Source organism: Centruroides vittatus, unplaced genomic scaffold, assembly GCF_030686945.1.
Source record: "Centruroides vittatus isolate TY-2023 unplaced genomic scaffold, ASM3068694v2 contig_1154, whole genome shotgun sequence".
NCBI classification, from domain to species: domain Eukaryota; kingdom Metazoa; phylum Arthropoda; class Arachnida; order Scorpiones; family Buthidae; genus Centruroides; species Centruroides vittatus.
This window is the reverse complement of record NW_027120741.1, coordinates 3,734,878-3,753,463: the sequence shown is the minus strand read 5'-3', so window position 1 is coordinate 3,753,463 and position 18,586 is coordinate 3,734,878. Positions and strand designations below refer to the sequence as shown.

Genomic DNA, 18,586 nt, shown 5'->3' with positions numbered 1-18,586 from the left:
TAAATATAAATAATAGAATTAACAAATTATTTATTAATGTGTAGGCTTTGGTCGTTTGCCACTACAATCCTTTGTCTAGTCGGAGGTAGCTGAGCTCTTGTCGAACACACCTGAACTGTCTTGTGGCAGGTCGAAAAAGGCGCGGAGATCTGACGAAACCTGACGTCATCCTCTCCAGGCCCACTGGTGGCGACTGTAGGCGTTAGCGCCTCAGTACTCCCCCGCGAGTGTTAACGATACTTCAGGTTGAAGCGTACCCGTCGTCTGGAGCGAGTTGTGATGGGTGGTTGGGTCGTCTCGAGGTCTGTTGGTGGTGGGGGTCCCTCTTCCGTGCTGGTTGGGACGGAAGTTGTAGGGTCGGCGACAAAGGCTGGTTTGAGGCGGTCGATAGTAACGTCACCTCCTTGCCGTTGATGTTAATCCTGAACGTTTTGTCGGAGCGCTGGAGTACTTGGAACGGACCATCGTATGGGGGCTGTAGAGGTTTACGTATGGCATCGTGGCGTACGAAGACGTGGGAGCAGGTCTGTAGGTCGTGGAACACAAACGTTTGGTGGTTGCCGTGCTTGCGCGGTGAGACGGGACGCAGTCGTCGCATCCTGCCCCGGAGATCGGAGACGAAAACGGACGCGTCAACTGTGTTGTCATTGTTGTTGACAAAGAATTCTCCGGGCAAGCGCAGCGTTTGTCCGTAGACCAGCTCGGCTGCGGTTGCGTTGATGTCGTCCTTGTACACGGTCCGGACTCCCAAGAGCATGATGGGTAGGTCGTCTGTCTAGCGGTCAGAAGAGTGGCACCTGATCGCTGCTTTGAGTTGCCTGTGGAATCACTCGATGATTCCGTTGGCGGCTGGGTGAAAGGCGGTGGTGCGGATTCTCGACGTACCTGTCAGCGCTGTGAGTGCTTTGAACAGGTGGGACTCAAATTGTCATCCCTGATCGGTCGTTAACCACTGTGGAACGCCGAAACGAGCGATCCAGCCATCAAAAAGTGTTTTGGCTACGGCGGCAGCTGTGATCTCCGACATGGAAAATGCTTCCGGCCAACGGGAGAAATGGTCGATTGCCGTGAGGCAATATGTGAAGCCATTGGATGGCGGGAGCGGTCCAACGATGTCAATGTGGACGTGGTCGAATCGCTGATTTGGCGGGGCAAATGATCCAGTCGGTGAGACGGTGTGCCGAGTGATCTTGTTCTTCTGGCACGCAATACAGCTACGCACGAACTTTTTGCAGTCACGCTCGATGTCGGGCCACACGAAGGACTTTTTAACGAGGCGGCATGTGGCTCTCAACCCGTGCAATGAGGCGATCGCCTGCTGTCGGAAGTCTTTGGTGACAAAGGGACGGGCGTTGAGCGTGGATGTGTCACAGTAGAGTTGTGCTGTGGTGTTCGAAATGGTGATTCGTTTAAGCTAGAGACCTGTATTGGAATGGAGGAGCTGTCCCAGTTCGTCGTCGGACTCTTGGGTGGAGGCGAGTGTCCGGAAGTCGATCGCCTGTGTGATAGGCTCTATTCGAGACAAGGCATCTGCAGGGATGTTGTTTGTACCCTCGACGTGACGGATGTCCGTGGTGAATTGTGATATGAAGTCTAAATAGCGAAACTGTCGGGGTGATGCCCTTTCAGGTTTCTGTTTCAGGGCGAAGGTCAGCGGCTTGTGATCGGTGAATAGAGTGAACTGCCTTCCCTCGAGCATGTGTTTAAATTTCTTGACGGCAGAGTAGGCAGCGTACAGCTCCCGGTCGTATGCGGACCACTTTTTCTGTGGTTCCGATAGTTTCTGGCTGAAAAATGCTAACGGCTGCCAGTGTCCGTCGATCCTCTGCTGTAGGGATGCCCCTACGGCGGTGGATGATGCATCAACCATTAGGGAGAGATGCGTGTTTCGTGATGAGTGGGCTAGGAGTGCAGCACTAGCAACGGCGTTCTTTACATTGCGGAAAGCGCTGTCGGCATTGGAGGTCCACTCGAGGTGATCTTTCGGACTCGGTTTGCCCTGAAGCAGTTTGTTGAGTTATGAAGTGATGAGAGCTGCATTGCGTATGAAGCGGCGATAGAAATTGACTAGTCCCAGGAATCGGCGTAGATCGCGGATGGTAGTTGGTCTAGAGAACTCGATAATTGCCTCGACTTTTTGAGGAAGTGGGCGGATTCCTTTTGGGTTGACCAGATACCCGAGGAATTGTACTTCTTGCTTTCCGAATATGCATTTTGATGCATTGATTACAACACCGTAGTCACGAAGTTTGGTAAATAACTTGCGTAGGTGCTGCAGATGTTCAGTTTCATTCTGGGATGCTATAAGTATGTCATCGATGAAGACGTAACAAAATTCGAGATCACGAGTAACTTCGTCCATGAAACACTGGAATGTTTGCGTGGCGTTACACAAACCAAAAGACACGAAGTTGAACTCGTATAGTCCAAACGGTGTGGTGACGGCCGTCTTAGGGATATCCTCTGGAGCTATAGGGATGTGGTGGAAAGCACGGACAAGGTCAACGGTTGAGAAGTACCCACAACCGTGAAGAGTGGATGCAAAGTCCTCTATGTGAGGGACAGGATAACGGTCGGGTACGGTTCGTGCGTTGAGTAGACGGTAGTCACCGCAGGGTCGCCACTGGTCGTTCTTCTTTGGGACGAGGTGTAATGGCGATGACCAGCTGCTGGTGGACGGTCGGCAGATCCCTTGAGCGAGCATGAATTCGAACTCGCGCTTAGCCAGAATGTATTTGTCCGGCGCAAGTCGCCGGGGTTTGCAGCGCACTGGTTGTCCAGGCATCGTGATAATATGATGGACGGTGGAGTGTCGGACGGGTGCGATGGTTGGAGATGGACGTGCTATCTCGGGAAACTCGCTCAGTAGTCGATGATAAGAAGAATTGCCGGCAATAGTTCGTACTGACGGTGAAGTGACGCTGAGGATATGTCCTTGGCTGACCAGTTTCGTTGTCGAGTCGATGAGACGTTTGCTGCGAAGGTCTGGGAGAAGTCCATAATGGGATAAAAAATCGGCACCGATCAATGGTTGTGTGACGTCGGCTACGATGAATTGCCATGTAAAGTTTCGTCGAAGAGAGAAGTCTGGCGTGATTGTTACGTAGCCGTATGTCTTGATTGCTGTGCCGTTCGCTGCGAAGAGTTGATAGTCTTCTGCGCAGCGCTTTGGAAGGCGTGAAGCTGGATAAACGGAGACATCGGCGCCAGTGTCGATTAAGAATGTGACTTTGGACGTACGATCCGTGATGAATAAGCGACGGCTTAAATTTTTGGAATCAGTCGTCGTCTCTACTGACTCCCGTTCTCGTTTCCCATCGAACAAGGTGGTCGGCAGCGTCGGGCATTCGCGCCAAATTTTGCATGGTACCAGCAGACATTGTTCGGGAAGGTGTTAGGTGGGGAGCGTCAACCGAGTCTTCCACGGCTTGAGGAATGGCGGCGAAGTGGAGAGCGGCCATATTGTCGTGACATCTCGGAGATTTGTTTTGAGAGTTTGGAGATTTGCACTTCAAGCGTGGCGATTCTGGGATCGACTGTGGCAGAGGCCGTAGACGTGGCGGAGATATTCGATGTCGAGGGGTACAATTCGCTAAGGCGGTCGGCGATCTTAGCGAGAGATTCGAGTGTGCCCTCAGATACGGTTAGTATCTTCTGTATATCGGTGGGAAGACGGGACAACCAAATACTTCTGAGTAGGTCCTCCGTAACCGTGTGACCTGCGAGAGTTCTTAAGCGTCGAAGGAATTGCGATGGCGTGCGGTCGCCGAGCTCTTCGGTACGTAGAAGCTTTTCGAGACGTTGGGCTTCGGACTGGGACATGCGGTCGATCAGTGCCCGTTTAATTGCTTTGTACTTGTCGGTATTCAGAGGAGTGGCCAAAATGTCCTGAACTTCAATAGCCATACGTTCCGATAAACTCACGACTACGTGGCTGTATTTCGTTTCGTCGTGGGATATATTAGCGAGGACGAATTGGCTCTCCAACTGGGCGAACCAGAGTGCTGGGTTCTCGGGCCAAAATGGCGGCGGCTTGACGGCCACGTGGCCGACCATGGGTTCGCTCATTTTGTCACGTACCTGGTAAAATATTTGTTCTCCAAGCGAAATTGTGAATTCGATGAGTTTTAATGTCCGGCTCACCAATGTAGGCTTTGGTCGTTTGCCACTACAATCCTTTGTCTAGTCGGAGGTAGCTGAGCTCTTGTCGAACACACCTGAACTGTCTCGTGGCAGGTCGAAAAAGGCGCGGAGATCTGACGAAACCTGACGTCATCCTCTCCAGGCCCACTGGTGGTGACTGTAGGCGTTAGCGCCTCAAATGTAAGAGAATTTTGTTTTATAAACTGATTTATTTTTAAAATGGTAGGCACAAAAAACCTTACACACACTGTTTCTAGCAAACAAATTAATGAGCACAAACGTTTTCGGCTATTTTAAAAGGCCTTCTTCAAGGACGGTTGGAAAGTCGGATAGCAAATGTTTACGTGACGTCATTGTTTATGAGGGGTTTCCTCTTACAAGTGACGTCATAGCAGAGAAGGTTTAAACGAAATTGACCTTGGAAAATATTTTAAGATTAGCCAAGCTGCGTGAACTATTGTCGAAGATATGCGAATTGTGAAAGGCGGAAAAAAGGAAAAGAAAAGGAAATGGAAAGAAAAAGGAAAAAAGAAACCTGATAAATTTAGAAAACGCACGAGAGAACGAAACGGACAAGGAGAGGGTGGACCGGCCTATTTAATTAAGGGGGTTATCGAGGAGTGACCGCCAGGCAGGGGAGAGTGAATCTGCATCCCTGCTGTTAATGCAGTTTCCTTTGAGGGACTCAGTAAAGATTTCTATAGCTTCGATTGTTCTAAGTTTGCTAGAGTCAAGAATAGGAATGGTAATCCTAGCATCTTTCCATTCGGCCGTTATACTGGGTTCGTTTGTGAACTGGGCTAGGGTGGAATTAAATTTTTTGTTGCGCGCGTCGTACCTATGCTCAGCTATCCTTTTGGTAAGCGATCTGTTGGTTGAGCCTATGTAGGTTAATTTATTGCTTGGCTTAACTCTATTGTCCACCAGCGGAACAGAGTAAACCCCTGGAATCCTGGCTTCGCTGCATTTATCCTTGTTATTTGCTAGAAGCTTATAAATCGTAGGGCTGCGCTTGTACGTAAGACCAACTTTGGCTTTTTTGGATAAGATTTTATACGCTTGGCTCAACCTAGGGTTGAAATCAACAACAAATTGCTTACTTCGCAGGTTACGAGGACTGGAACTAACAGCTTTGTTAACAATGAGATCATGCATTCTCTGGGCCAGCACATCTATAAATTTACCGTTGTAACCGTGGGCTACGGCGATGCGTTTGATGTGCTGAATTTCACGAAGTGCGTCATTAGCGTTAGAGCAATGGGTATAGGCCCTATGGATCAGGGCGGAAATTTTATAAGTAAAGGGGTCGTTCGAGGTTGAGGGGATGAAGAAAGATTGAAGATTAGGCTTATGGAATACACTAGTGGTTATACAACCGCGGTCTAGGAAAATACTGAGGTCAAGGAAATGGGCCAACCTATCTTCCTGCTGATCAAGTTTTAACTTAAGCCCGAACGGATTGTTATTAACAGTCTGCAGCAGCTTATCAACGTCAGGTTCGGATCTCCAAATAATAAGAATATCATCAACATACCGCGTGTAGAGTACAATGTCTGCATTGAAGGTTTGTAGGACTTCGCTATCTAATTTTCTAACCACTAACTCACAGAGGTCTCCAGACAGGGGGCTACCCATTGGGACCCCTCTTCTTTGAAGGTAGATTCGCTGGTTGAAGGTGAAAAAGGAGTTGTAGCATACTAGGTGGGCCAGTTCCAAAATCTGCTTGTGGTGCTTAGGTCCGGGCGGAACGGCTTGGAAGAGGAAGTCTCTAAGGGCACAGAAGCACGGCTCCAATTTAATGGACGGATACATAGCTTCATAGTCCAGCACTGTGATAAATTCTTGCCCGGTTAAAGCAATGCCTTGTAATTTAGAGACGAGTTCACCCGCGTTCGAAACAGTGTAGCTATATTCTTTCAAATAAGCTCTGAGGAGCTCATGCAAACCTCTTTCAAGGGGGAGTGTTGGGGATCTTGACTTGTCCACGATCGGCCGTATTTGTTTGCCTGGTTTATGGGCTTTAGCATAGCCAAAAAGCCTTGGTACCTCGGGAGACCGCATCGTTGCATGTCCTAGGCGTAGGTGTTTAGCTAGAGGTGAACAGGTAAATCTAACAACTCTATTCTGGAGCCTGTCTAAGAAACTTTCCGCTGTTCCGCTGGTGGACAATAGAGTTAAGCCAAGCAATAAATTAACCTACATAGGCTCAACCAACAGATCGCTTACCAAAAGGATAGCTGAGCACAGGTACGACGCGCGCAACAAAAAATTTAATTCCACCCTAGCCCAGTTCGCAAACGAACCCAGTATAACGGCCGAATGGAAAGATGCTAGGATTACCATTCCTATTCTTGACTCTAGCAAACTTAGAACAATCGAAGCTATAGAAATCTTTACTGAGTCCCTCAAAGGAAACTGCATTAACAGCAGGGATGCAGATTCACTCTCCCCTGCCTGGCGGTCACTCCTCAATAACCCCCTTAATTAAATAGGCCGGTCCACCCTCTCCTTGTCCGTTTCGTTCTCTCGTGCGTTTTCTAAATTTATCAGGTTTCTTTTTTCCTTTTTCTTTCCATTTCCTTTTCTTTTCCTTTTTTCCGCCTTTCACAATTCGCATATCTTCGACAATAGTTCACGCAGCTTGGCTAATCTTAAAATATTTTCCAAGGTCAATTTCGTTTAAACCTTCTCTGCTATGACGTCACTTGTAAGAGGAAACCCCTCATAAACAATGACGTCACGTAAACATTTGCTATCCGACTTTCCAACCGTCCTCAGTGCACCTGAAGAAGGCCTTTTAAAATGGCCGAAAACGTTTGTGCTCATTAATTTGTTTGCTAGAAACAGTGTGTGTAAGGTTTTTTGTGCCTACCATTTTAAATTAGTTCTAGCTTTGTGTGCAAAGATTTATTTTTAACAAAACAAATCATTTTTCTGAAGAATATAAACGTCTTAAGTAAAAAATGATTGAGAATTAATTGAAGATTGAGAAATAAATTCAAAAATATCTTTTAGTTTAATAATTTGAGATTTCTATAACTTTAATTCAAATTTTAATAAATACATTAATGAGTCAGAAAAAGCAATATTTTTAATTTTTTTATTACACTATTTACAGAAGTGATAATGTTAAAATATTAAATATATAAACTTTTTAAATAATTGATCATTAGTTAATATAACAATAACCTCAAAATTATAAATATATCTACACACAGACAGTTTTATTCATAATAGTTGTATTCCAGTTTTATAATCAATTATAAAGATGTTAGTTTAAATGTTTCTATATTGCATAACTACCATTAAACCTTTAAATCTTTTTGTTTAATCAACTACATGAGCAAATTAATTTCAATAAAAACAGCATAATTTAATTAATAATTGACAAATTTATCACTTTAAAGTAAAATATTAGGAATGGCTTTATGTATTGAAAGTGCCTTTTAATTAAAAGATTGTACAATTTTCAATTTTATAATCATTTACAAGGTACTTTCAATGCCTAAAGTAATTACTGATTCAAATATAGTATGCAAAATAACAATTGACTGACTGAATCGAAAATTTCAGTTTAGCACAATATATGTTACAATTTCTTATTTCGGAGCGAAGGTCCGGGTAGCGTAACTGGTAACGTGTCTGCACGGATAGCAGAAGTTGCGGGTTTGAATCCCGCTTCGGGCCGATTCTTTTCTTCCAGTTAAGCCTAAATTTATTTAAATTATTTAATTAAAATTCTAATTATTAAATTTAGCAAGAGATGGCGCCTAACGCCTAACTCTAGTACCAAATTAACTTAAATTGTTAATATTACTATAGCCATTTGCTAGCCCGATAATTCGGCAGTTGTTGGTCTTATACCCATATAAATTTTCATTTTTATTTGAATACAATTATAAGAAAAACTTAATTATACTACTTTACCTGTATTAATTGAAATTGTCCAGTATGGATGCCAACATTGATCCCAAATAAATCTTTCACTTGTGATGTTCCTACATGTATTGCAGCACCTGAAGTAAATCCTGAAATCAACTGATCTGACAGTATAAAAGTTAATATTCCCAACTTTAAAACTCCAAAGATAAACTGTAAAAGTATAAGAAACATGTAAATATTTTGATCATATTTAAAATTTCGTTCATTTTACATCACTATTTTCTTTTAATCATAAAGCACATATAAAAATACAAAAAGTCTGCTTTCAAGAACAATTAAGTTATTTTAATAAATTCTTTCAATTGGGTTTTGTATTCACATTAGGAGAATATATACAATGCACATTAATATATTGCAAATGTAACAACTGAGTGGTTCTAGAAGAATATCATAGAAGTTCTGGAGTAGCCAACCAACTCTCCAGATTATCAAAAATTTTGTAGGGTTATGTGAAGAAAAAATTAGAAAACAAAAAACCATTAAATCTTACTGATCTAAAGCAACAACTTAAAAACATTTGATCTCAAATAAGTCCCGATCGGTGTGCGAAACTCATAAGCTCATTTTCCCAAAGACTTGAAGCAGTGATAAAAACCAAAATGCCTTTATAATACCACAGTAATTACCACCAACCACAGAAAATACTAAAACTTAACAAAGGTGATATATTTTACTTTTCATCACTGAGAGATTGTGAGAATTTATTCATTTATGCAGATTTATAAATTAACCCAACGAGTATGTCACATTTTTTTCATGATTTCCAGTAGAAAATTTGTGTATATTTAACAATTTGCATCTGTTTTGTGATTCCCATTAGAAAATTTCAATAATCATGACAACCATTTTATAAATCAACTCACAATCTAAAAAAATCTATCTTAAAACTATCCTAAAGCTGGAGAAGACAGAAATACAAGAAAGAAATTAGAAGAATCAAAGTTTGAGAAGTACTTACTTATATATACATAATGATGGATGAAAGCAATAATGTTCTCTTTCTAAATGTAAACCGGGAATGATTCAGTGTCAGGAAATCCTTCTTGTCACTGAGATTTCCTTCTGTTAGTGATTCTACAGTCCCAATCTCATGTAAACTTCTGATCTAGTGAACTCTTCTCAAACCTTCCTTCCATACCTGCAAGCACCTCCAAAGGAAAACAGATCTCTCCATTCTTCTGTCCATCTATTATATATAACTCCTTGACTCCCACTTGGTTTATTGCTCCCAGGCAATAAAGTAGCAAGACAAAAGAGAAAGGAAGAGAGCATACCAGAAGTATGTACAAGTAATAACTGTAACTAAACTATATTCATATATAATACATGGCAGGCAACAGTCAGATAAATAAAGATTAATAGTTTTTTAAATTTTTTATAAGCTTTCCTATGATACATTTAAATTAATACTTTTCATTAAAATACATACTAATGAAAAAGTTTAAGGAACATCCATTTTACAGTATATAAAATATTCTAATTTTTGGCAAAGAGTTCATACCAAGTAGACTCACTCATCAATAAAAATTGATTTATTTCTATTTATGTCAAAAATTCATTTGCGTAGCTTTACTTTAGTTTTTGGACTGCAATTTGAAAAAATTGTAGACCTATAAATTCCCACTGTTGTCTGTTCGGAATGTCTGTCCATCTTTCCTTAATCTCAGAATGGAGTTAGATAGATGAAAGTTGAGACCAGATATGGAAATCTTAGGGGTAGGAGACCTCAATTAAGTATATAAGAACTTCCAATGCAAACCAGAAGTTGTGTTATTTCAATTCAAAACTTCCCCCTGAATACAGTTAATAGATGATCAGCACAACTCTATTGTTAAAGGAAAAGTATGATGTACAGGGGCAAGACACTACAGTACTAATTTGAAGTGGAGAGCATATATTTTAAATGAAATAAATTAAAAATATAATTAAAAATTGCAGACCAGCATTGTGACGATGTCACAATAAATAATTGCTTATCTTACAATATGTCCTACTTTATATGTAGCATGAATTTCAAATAAAACCCATACATGAACTATGGGCATACCATTTAATTCTTTAACACAATCGCTGTTGTCATTAAATGTACCAAATATGCTGATTTATGTTTTTCATAAAAATATGTTATTGCTATACACAAATTAAGAATAAAATTTTTATTCTCTTTGAGTAATCTTTATAAAATTATATGTGATGATGTAGAATTAAGTCATTGGCACCTATCTGGGAACATAAATGATGATAAACTATATGTCGCAGGAAAGTAAGAAACCAAGCAATAAAATATAACCTTTAAAATGTTTTTTACATTTCCAGATAGTAATAGCAAAAAATAGCACACATGCAAGTTTCCATTGTCTTTCATTGTCCAAATGAACATGTCTTTAGTATATTGTAACAAAAATCACATGATGCAAAATCACATCAATCAGCAATGAAAGTATTATTTATTTTGCTATTTTATTTAAAAAGTATTATTGTGATAGTGGTGAAACACCAGAGGACGTTTTTTACCATTTTTGCATGTTTGCAGAGGCAGTAGCCTAAAAAGGTCGTCTCCATAATTTTTGTAAATTTCGAGACTACTGATGGTGTGCAATGACAGAAAGGGAAAAGCAATGACAAAGGTTTTATCTTTTGTGAATGCTCTGTATTTTACATTTATTAAACAATGAAAGTGTTAAAGCTACAATAGGTCAAAGTGGTCAGAATACAACCTGTCATGTTTTGTGATATAATATACAGTTCAAAAAATCTTGCAGGTATTACTTTGGATTTATTCATATGACCAATTACTATTTCTGAATTTTAATTTTCTGACAGTGTCGTTTTGGTGTCGTTCAGGTGTTTCTAGCAGTTTTTGAGATGGCTACAAAATCATCATACAACAGAATAGATGTGAAAATTAGCTTGTATTTATTTGCTTGTATTTGAAATTTACATGCTTGTATTATGCAAGATTTTTTCAGCATTGCTATATGAAGCAGATTTTGGATACTCGTTGATCTTTTTATGCAAAAATATTAATTTCACACTTCTATCTTTTCTGTAATATGATGATAAGATGGAAATTCATTCTTTTGAAATTAAATCTAATTAAATCTAATCCAAAAGCAATTCTTTTTTCTTCTCAGTCCACATGTTAGCAGACCAAACTTCCAGACATATTACTCTTAATTTTAAGTAACTACTTTTGTTTTTTAGCTTGAGATGTTGACTGAGTTGAGATATTGACATTTCATTACTATTTCCATTAGTATTTGGGTTATTTATATTTTCTTTTAAAATTTTCTATTTTTTGTTAATTAATAAATATAGTCACCAAAACTTATTTCTGCTTTCTCAGTATTATAATTATTAGAAAATTTTAACTTTTAATTTAAATGTTAATAACACAAAATAAACATCTTAACACTGTAGTGAGTAATACAATGTCACAACAAAAACCTTTTAACAGTGTTGTATTCGACAGAAAACCAACTAACGTTTTCGGCCTCCACCAAGGCCTTCTTCAGGTTGAGAACTAAATGTCATCCCCCTCCAGATCACCAGAACAATGTTGCCCAAGATATAAACATAGTACGTGTTGCGTTTCACCCCTCCGCCTGGCTCCGTTCGAATTCCTCGAACAGGTACAGTACCTCCACACATGCACGATCATCTCCCCGTCTTTAAAGTTGATGCAGGTGCAGATTTTATTAACAGTCAAACTTCTTTAATTTGAACCTGGTTAATTTGAATTTTTGAATAATTCAAATTCTACAAATTACCCTTGAATTTCCTAATAAATTTAATGTAAAAATTACCCATTTAATTCGATTTTTTTTTTTTTTTGTAATTTTCGGATAGTTAAAAGGTGGAATATCCTCACATTTTGAAAATTACTATAGTTTGGAAATTTGAAGCTGGAGTAGTTTAGTTTACACTGAGCAAATAGTGAAACTGGTCTGGACTGCAAAAAATAAAAAAAACGCAATTGCAAATTTTGAGCAGCCAATCATTTACAAGCAAGAGAGCAACATCATTAGTAGGAACAAAACACTTCCATTCTGTTTTTAATCACTATTGCTTATTTGTTACAAAAAATGAAAGATATGTTAAAAAGAAATGATGTTGGGTGAGAAGTGTGAATTACAAGAATATCAAGCTAATTTTCACATCTATTCTGTTGTATGATGATTTTGTAGCCATCTCAAAAACCGCTAGAAACACCTGAACGACACCAAAACGACACTGTCAGAAAATTAAGGTTCAAGATGGGGTTCGAAATCAAATTAATTTTTCGCCATAAGAGGAAGAGGGAAGTTACTGTTCAATCGGAACAAAAGTATAAGTTATGTGTGTGTGTGAGAGAGGGGGGAAACAGTAGTTGTCATAACAAATGCGACGCGAAGATAACGACATAGATCATAGTGATAGATCATAGTGGAATGTCGACCAGGAAGAGATGGAACTTTGACAGAACGCTCGTATACAAGCAGTATAAGTTAGCAAATTGGGAAAAGGGGAAAGGTTGACGGTCAAAGGACATCGCGTTAGATCGTTGAAATTCTAAAACGTCAGACAAAAGGCAATAACGGAGTAAATTACGAGCGAAGGGTTTATAGTTCTATCAACATCTCTCGATCAGAGTCGACGGAAGGTATCGGATAGACTCTCTGAAGTGAACATTTCTCACGATCCCAACTGGTTTCAGTTTTCACCTGGAGACAGGAGAGAGACCAATCAGGAAGCAATGGAAGACACCGGGTCAATCAGAAAGATAGACAGAGATAAAAACGTTAGATTTCAAAGTCCGGGCACAGATCATCAGCCTAGTACCAGCGGATTATAATCTGTGTGCCAGTGACCAATAGTGCCTCCGGCTGATCCACTATCGCCGCCCGTCAAGTTGGAACTTGGTAATTCGACGGAAAACCCATCTACTTCTTCTCGAATACCGCCCCGAGGCTGACATCGCCAACACCGATAATCTTCGCTGTTCTCAAGAAGGATCCTTCAGCAGCGGGACTCGCCAGCTCAAGCTAGCTTCGGACTTCTAGAACCAGTGTCCAAAGGGAAAACATCTTGTGAATTTTGTAAGCATCACTTTGTTACAATAAACGGTTCCTATGTAAGACACTTGTCACCTCTGTCTCCAACACCACCACCCATATGCGAACAACTCCTCGTCTCTTCCTGACGCGGGATTAAAAAATTCTCTTGTCTAAGTCGGCAAACTCACACTGGTGCTAGAAGTTTGGGATATTTCCCACAAATTTTATTCTGAGTAAGCTGACAAGCAGTTTTTCTAGAAAGTGGGTCGGACGATGGAGGCAGATGCAAGTGTCCCGGTGCGACCTAGAAGCAATGGCAGTAGCGGCTCTCTTCCCTCGTTCGGAGAGATGATCCAGACGTTTTCGGGTTCCGATTTCTTTGACGCTAGGGGAGATAGCGAGCTTGGCTGGATAGACACGTTGGCAGTGCATGAGCATTGCCAAGTGCCAGCTCACAGGCGTGGCCCGAGATTTCGCATGGCGCGACCTCAGCATGAAATGCATAACGGAGTTCCAGACCTTCCAGAGGTTAACCTCTGAACTTTCCGCCCCGCACATTATAACAATTTTCCCCGCGATCACAGCCTGCAAATCCGCAAGCAGTGGCGTAGCGAAGGGGTGCAAGGGGGTGTATCATGCACCGAGCGCCACTCGCAGAAGGGCCGCCCAAATGGTCTCCAAGACAAACTATATGTGTTTCTGGAGGGGGGAGAGGGGTGCCAATAAAGTGTCGGGCGCCAGTTATGTTCGCTGCGCCACTGTCCGCAAGGACAAGTTCGCGCGCGATATCCTTGCTACGACCCCTTTTCGGAACCCGGCCTGATGCCCTCTTGGAAATGGAGTAAGGACAGGTCACCAAAATTTCAAGCGATGAACCCTAACTGGGCAGAACTCGGAGGTTATAGGCCATCGCCTCCCGACTGGTACAAAGAAAACGTCCCTCCACAATACCCCGGAAGGTGGGGAGCGAATTGAGACGCTCTCGAATGGCTGACCCCCGTTGGAAATCCGCCGAACTCCTTTCAAACTAATCAGGCAAAACAGACACCCTTTTTCACTATGTGATTTGGGCAACTTGAGTATAGAAACAACGCCGTTGCCCTTTTATCCCCAGCGTTACGATTTAGGTTGGTTCGGAGGCAGCTTCGATACGGAACGCACACCGAATAACGTAGCCCCTTTTACCCCCTCCTAGATTTTTAGTGCTGCCTGCCCCAGAAAATAGATCCGTGGACAACAAACAAATGTGACACTCAGACAGTCACATCGGTTAAATTTAGAGATCAAAATAGCGAAACAAATCGACCGTCGGTAAGTCTGAATATAACCCAATTAGCGGGAATTAACAAATCAAGGAGTAGAGAATTGCTTCCCAGCACAATGATTTGAGAAAGAGAAGGTAGAAAAGTTCAGCTGACGATAGACACAGGTGCAGCTGTTACCTTGATCTGGAGTCTTACTTCCCAATATAGCAGAATTGCCGCGAGCCGAAACGAGAGCGGTAGAGTTAGTGTTACCGGTCACATGATCGAGACGATCGGAAAGTTTAAGTTAAGGTTCCAAATCGGACGTTTGATCTTCTTTTGTGATGCTGTTTTTGTAAACCTCGAAATTACCGAACCCAACGATGGAATTCTAGGCAGAGATATTATCGAAAAATATGACGTAATAATCTCAGTTAAAAACGCGACGCTTAGCTTCCCTTCGGGAGACACCGTGACCTTCTGGGGGTTAGCGGAAATAAAGGATGACGATCGTCCTAGTTTAGAGGAAACTATCGAAATTAATCGCGAGCAAGTTTGACATAAAAATACGCATACCATCGAAAGACGACTTAAATTTAACTAGTTAAGTAACGCTGTATCAGCGTGTAGTCGGAACGAAGCTGCTCGCACCTTTATTTTCTAGATTATGAGGGAAAAAATAAAGAAAGAATCATTCGTTCTCAACAATATATTTGATTTCTATTGGATCATTTAAAGGTACAAATATAAGGTCAGAATAAATTCATTTAATTAATTGCTATGCCAACGTCTCATGAAATTCTGTCTATCACCATGGGCCTTGGACTTACAGATTGACCCGTAGCGATCTTTATTGTAACTCTTTAAAAATACTGAATCAGTTATTTTTTTTCACTCGACTCAATGTAACATAAGTAAGACCGATAGCTGTCTCTTTTTTCCCTATATTTACAGTAGAGCGTCGATAAGTGGAACCAATTGGGGACTGGGGTCCTTCCAGTTAATGATTTGTTCCAGTTTCCGACTTTGTACGAAAAAATACATTAACCTGTCCGATGTTCAAATTTTTCTCCGTTGCGTATCGCTTCGTGTTGAATTTTCGTCGATTTTAAGCCTAACGAAAATTTTTATAATAATCATCGAGGCTATCGTATCGTTAAAAATTATTTCTGCATTTTGTACAAACAAAATAAACATATTAAAGAATATAAAAAACATGAAAATTATACTTTAGAAGTAAATTTAGTATCAAAAACATTCGATTCAGCACGACACAGTCCGACTGAAAATCGTTCCACTTTCCGGTCATTTCACTTACCGACGTTCCACTTATCGGCGCTCTACTGTATTTTGATTTTTGGAAGAGTTAATCCCTGTGATTTATGTATAGTCATCGAGTATGCTAAGGTAACGGGAAACTGTCTACGAGATCGCAATATACTGCCATCGTTCGAAGAGCGTTTTATGGGGATTATTGGAAACAGATTACCATAGATGAAAGGTCTGTTTATTTTTGTGGAATTCGATAGCTGGAGAGCGAGCATTAGGAGCATATATAATGTAGCGTATAGTTCCTAGTGAACCATTGACGAGACCTCCTTGCACCCATAAGTTGACTCTCAGCATGATTCTGGCATTAACTGAGAGATTCAAATACTTGGAGAGACGAAGAGCTGAGTCATCTTTGGACGAAGGCAAGGCAATATCTGGAGTGTTTTCAGATGCTATATAAGCAAGAGGGCATCCAGTTGACTGCAAGTAGTCTTCGTTGCTTTGTTTAACTTGCTCGTTTGTTGGATATAGCTCTACTGCCGTTTGGAACTGATCAAGTTCATCTCTGGATAAATAGGCTCGATTTCTTGTCGTCAGAATGTTCAGATCTGTATCGGAGAAATCACCCGAAGCTAGATGTTGTAAGACATCTGTGAAGGAAGTTCTGTGCTATTTTGTCTATGAGAATTACTAAGTCCAATGAACTTCTGAAAAGAATCAAATGGGAATGTAATGTAATGTTGGGACATTACATTGTAAAAATACACTCGAGTAGAGAGAAGTATCTTTAACAGGAGGAAGCTGACGAAAATCACCAAACAAATAGATAAAGAATCCATCAAACGGTTCATCTTTCTCGAGGTTCATCTCCCTCAATCTTCTCTCGATCATGTAAAGCATTCTTGCACCATTCATTGACATTTCATCGATGATGATGAATTTGAGCGAGTTCATCTCAATCTGGAATATCTGTGCAGCTTCTCCATTTACAGATCGAAATTTCGTACTAACGATAGGAAGACGAAGGAGAGAATGGATCGTAAAGCCATCAACATTGATTGCTGCTGCTCCATGTTTTGAAAAGAAAACTTTTTTTAACTTATTATTCTATAAAGATTCTTTATATATGTGTATCTAGTTAGCGATAACATTTACCTTTCAAAATTACCGTTTTAATGCTTGTCATATTTTCCGACCACTAGATGACGCTTCTACACGTGCGTGCAGGAAGCGACTAACACTTGACTTCATGCATTCCTTGTCAACAAAATAGCTCTAGAATGAGTTGTCCGATCTTGATGAAATTTTCTAGGACGATTCATCATCACTCAAGGATGAAACTGATTAAAATTTCAACTCTCAAAAATGAACCATACTGAAGAAAAACGCGATCTTCGTTTTGACCCCTATCTCCAGTTCTGTAGGGATCGCAAAAACGCGTAAAAATGGTGAATAATTATAAAATTCCGAGAGTCAAATCGTGTCAGGAACAAGTGTTGGTGATGTAAACCAGACATGAAAGAAACTCTCCCAAAACTTATCCTAAAACAAACGCGACACGATAATGAACGACCGAGGGATGTCAACCGAGAGAGAGGGAGCTTTGTCCAGGTGCTCGTGTACGAGTGTCAGAAACGGGAAAGAAAGGGGGGGTAAATGGCCACCGAAGCATCCGGCGAACCGCTTGAGGAGGGCCATAACGGCGGAATATACGAGCACGAACTTCAAAGACTCCGTCAACACCTCTCGGAACTCTCCCGACCCAGATCGGTCTCCGGTTTCGCATAGAAACAAAAGAAATGACCAATCGGGTAAGGGAACCAATCAAGAGGGTGAGATTCAAGGGGGAAAATATTATAAAACTCCCGAGTCGCGAAGACAGGAATTCTCCTCCAGACAGAGGGTTCGATTCTCCTTCGGTCTTTCGGAAAAGAAGTGCGGCGGTTCTCCTGCAGACGAGTACATCTCCAGCCGAGTCTACCCAGGTCAAGACGATCCGGAGATCACGGGAAACGAAACAAGATTCCCTCCCATCTACAACTGGACCATACCTCATCGTCCATCAGCACCCAGAGACTGTCTCTCCGGAATTGACCAAGGAAGCCCGGAACGTTCCCAACGTCACCGCAACAACGCTATGCTAACGATCTAGATCGTGTTGTACTGTAATTATATGTAAGTTAACTTAGTAGTTAGAATAAACGGTTTTGTGTAAGACACTTGTCATATTTGTCTCCTACCGCCACCACCCACATACGATTTCGACCCTAGGTTTTCCTGACGCGTGATTAACTGTTTTCCCCTGGAAGTCGGCGGCCTTACAGTTCTACAAAAAATGGATCATTTTTGAGAGTTGAAATTTTAATCAGTTCATCCTTCAGTGATGATGAGTCGTCCTAGAAAATTTCATCAATATCGGACAACTCATTCTAGAGTTATTTTGTTGACAAGGAATGCATGAAGTCAAGTATTAGTCGTCACTTCGTTCCGACAATTAGCGATGACGAGAATAGAACTGGAAACAACGCGGAAACGAAAAATAAAAAGAAACGCACGCAAAAAAATAAGCGAAAAACAGAACGGCAGGAATCTGTGACACTTCCCGTCGGCATTGAAACTATCTCCACTCAATTATCCCCTCACAGGAATTTGTACCTCCTAAAGCAGTAGCATCTTATATTAATCCTTTGTTAGTGTGTGGCTGTTGGCCATATTATTGTATTTAATAATAAATAATTCTATAAATTTAGGTTAGGCTTAAGGTTTTCTTTGTTTCTCTCCCTTTCCCGTTGACCAAGAAAAAGACTTCCTTCTTAATTGCTTTACTATCTGGCAGGGAGTGATGCCTCGGACAAAAAAAACAACGTTGTAAAAAACAAAGTAATAAAAAAAAGGAAAAAGTGAGAGAGTGATCTGGGCTCTCAACGGAAAAGGTCGAGAGGGAACGAG

The 18,586-nt window shown here is 41.1% G+C and overlaps 1 protein-coding gene across 3 annotated transcripts in view; it reads right to left on the bottom strand.

The window, feature by feature from the left end:
* LOC136979164 (sulfate transporter-like) overlaps positions 1 to 18,586 on the bottom strand; it is an 83,905-nt gene that overhangs the window by 23,521 nt on the left and 41,798 nt on the right. For all 3 annotated transcript variants that reach the window (XM_067275093.1, XM_067275100.1, XM_067275107.1), the window contains exon 6: positions 8,071 to 8,235. In XM_067275093.1, coding sequence (XP_067131194.1) covers positions 8,071 to 8,235 — 165 coding nt within the window. The remainder of the gene's footprint in view (positions 1 to 8,070; positions 8,236 to 18,586) is intronic.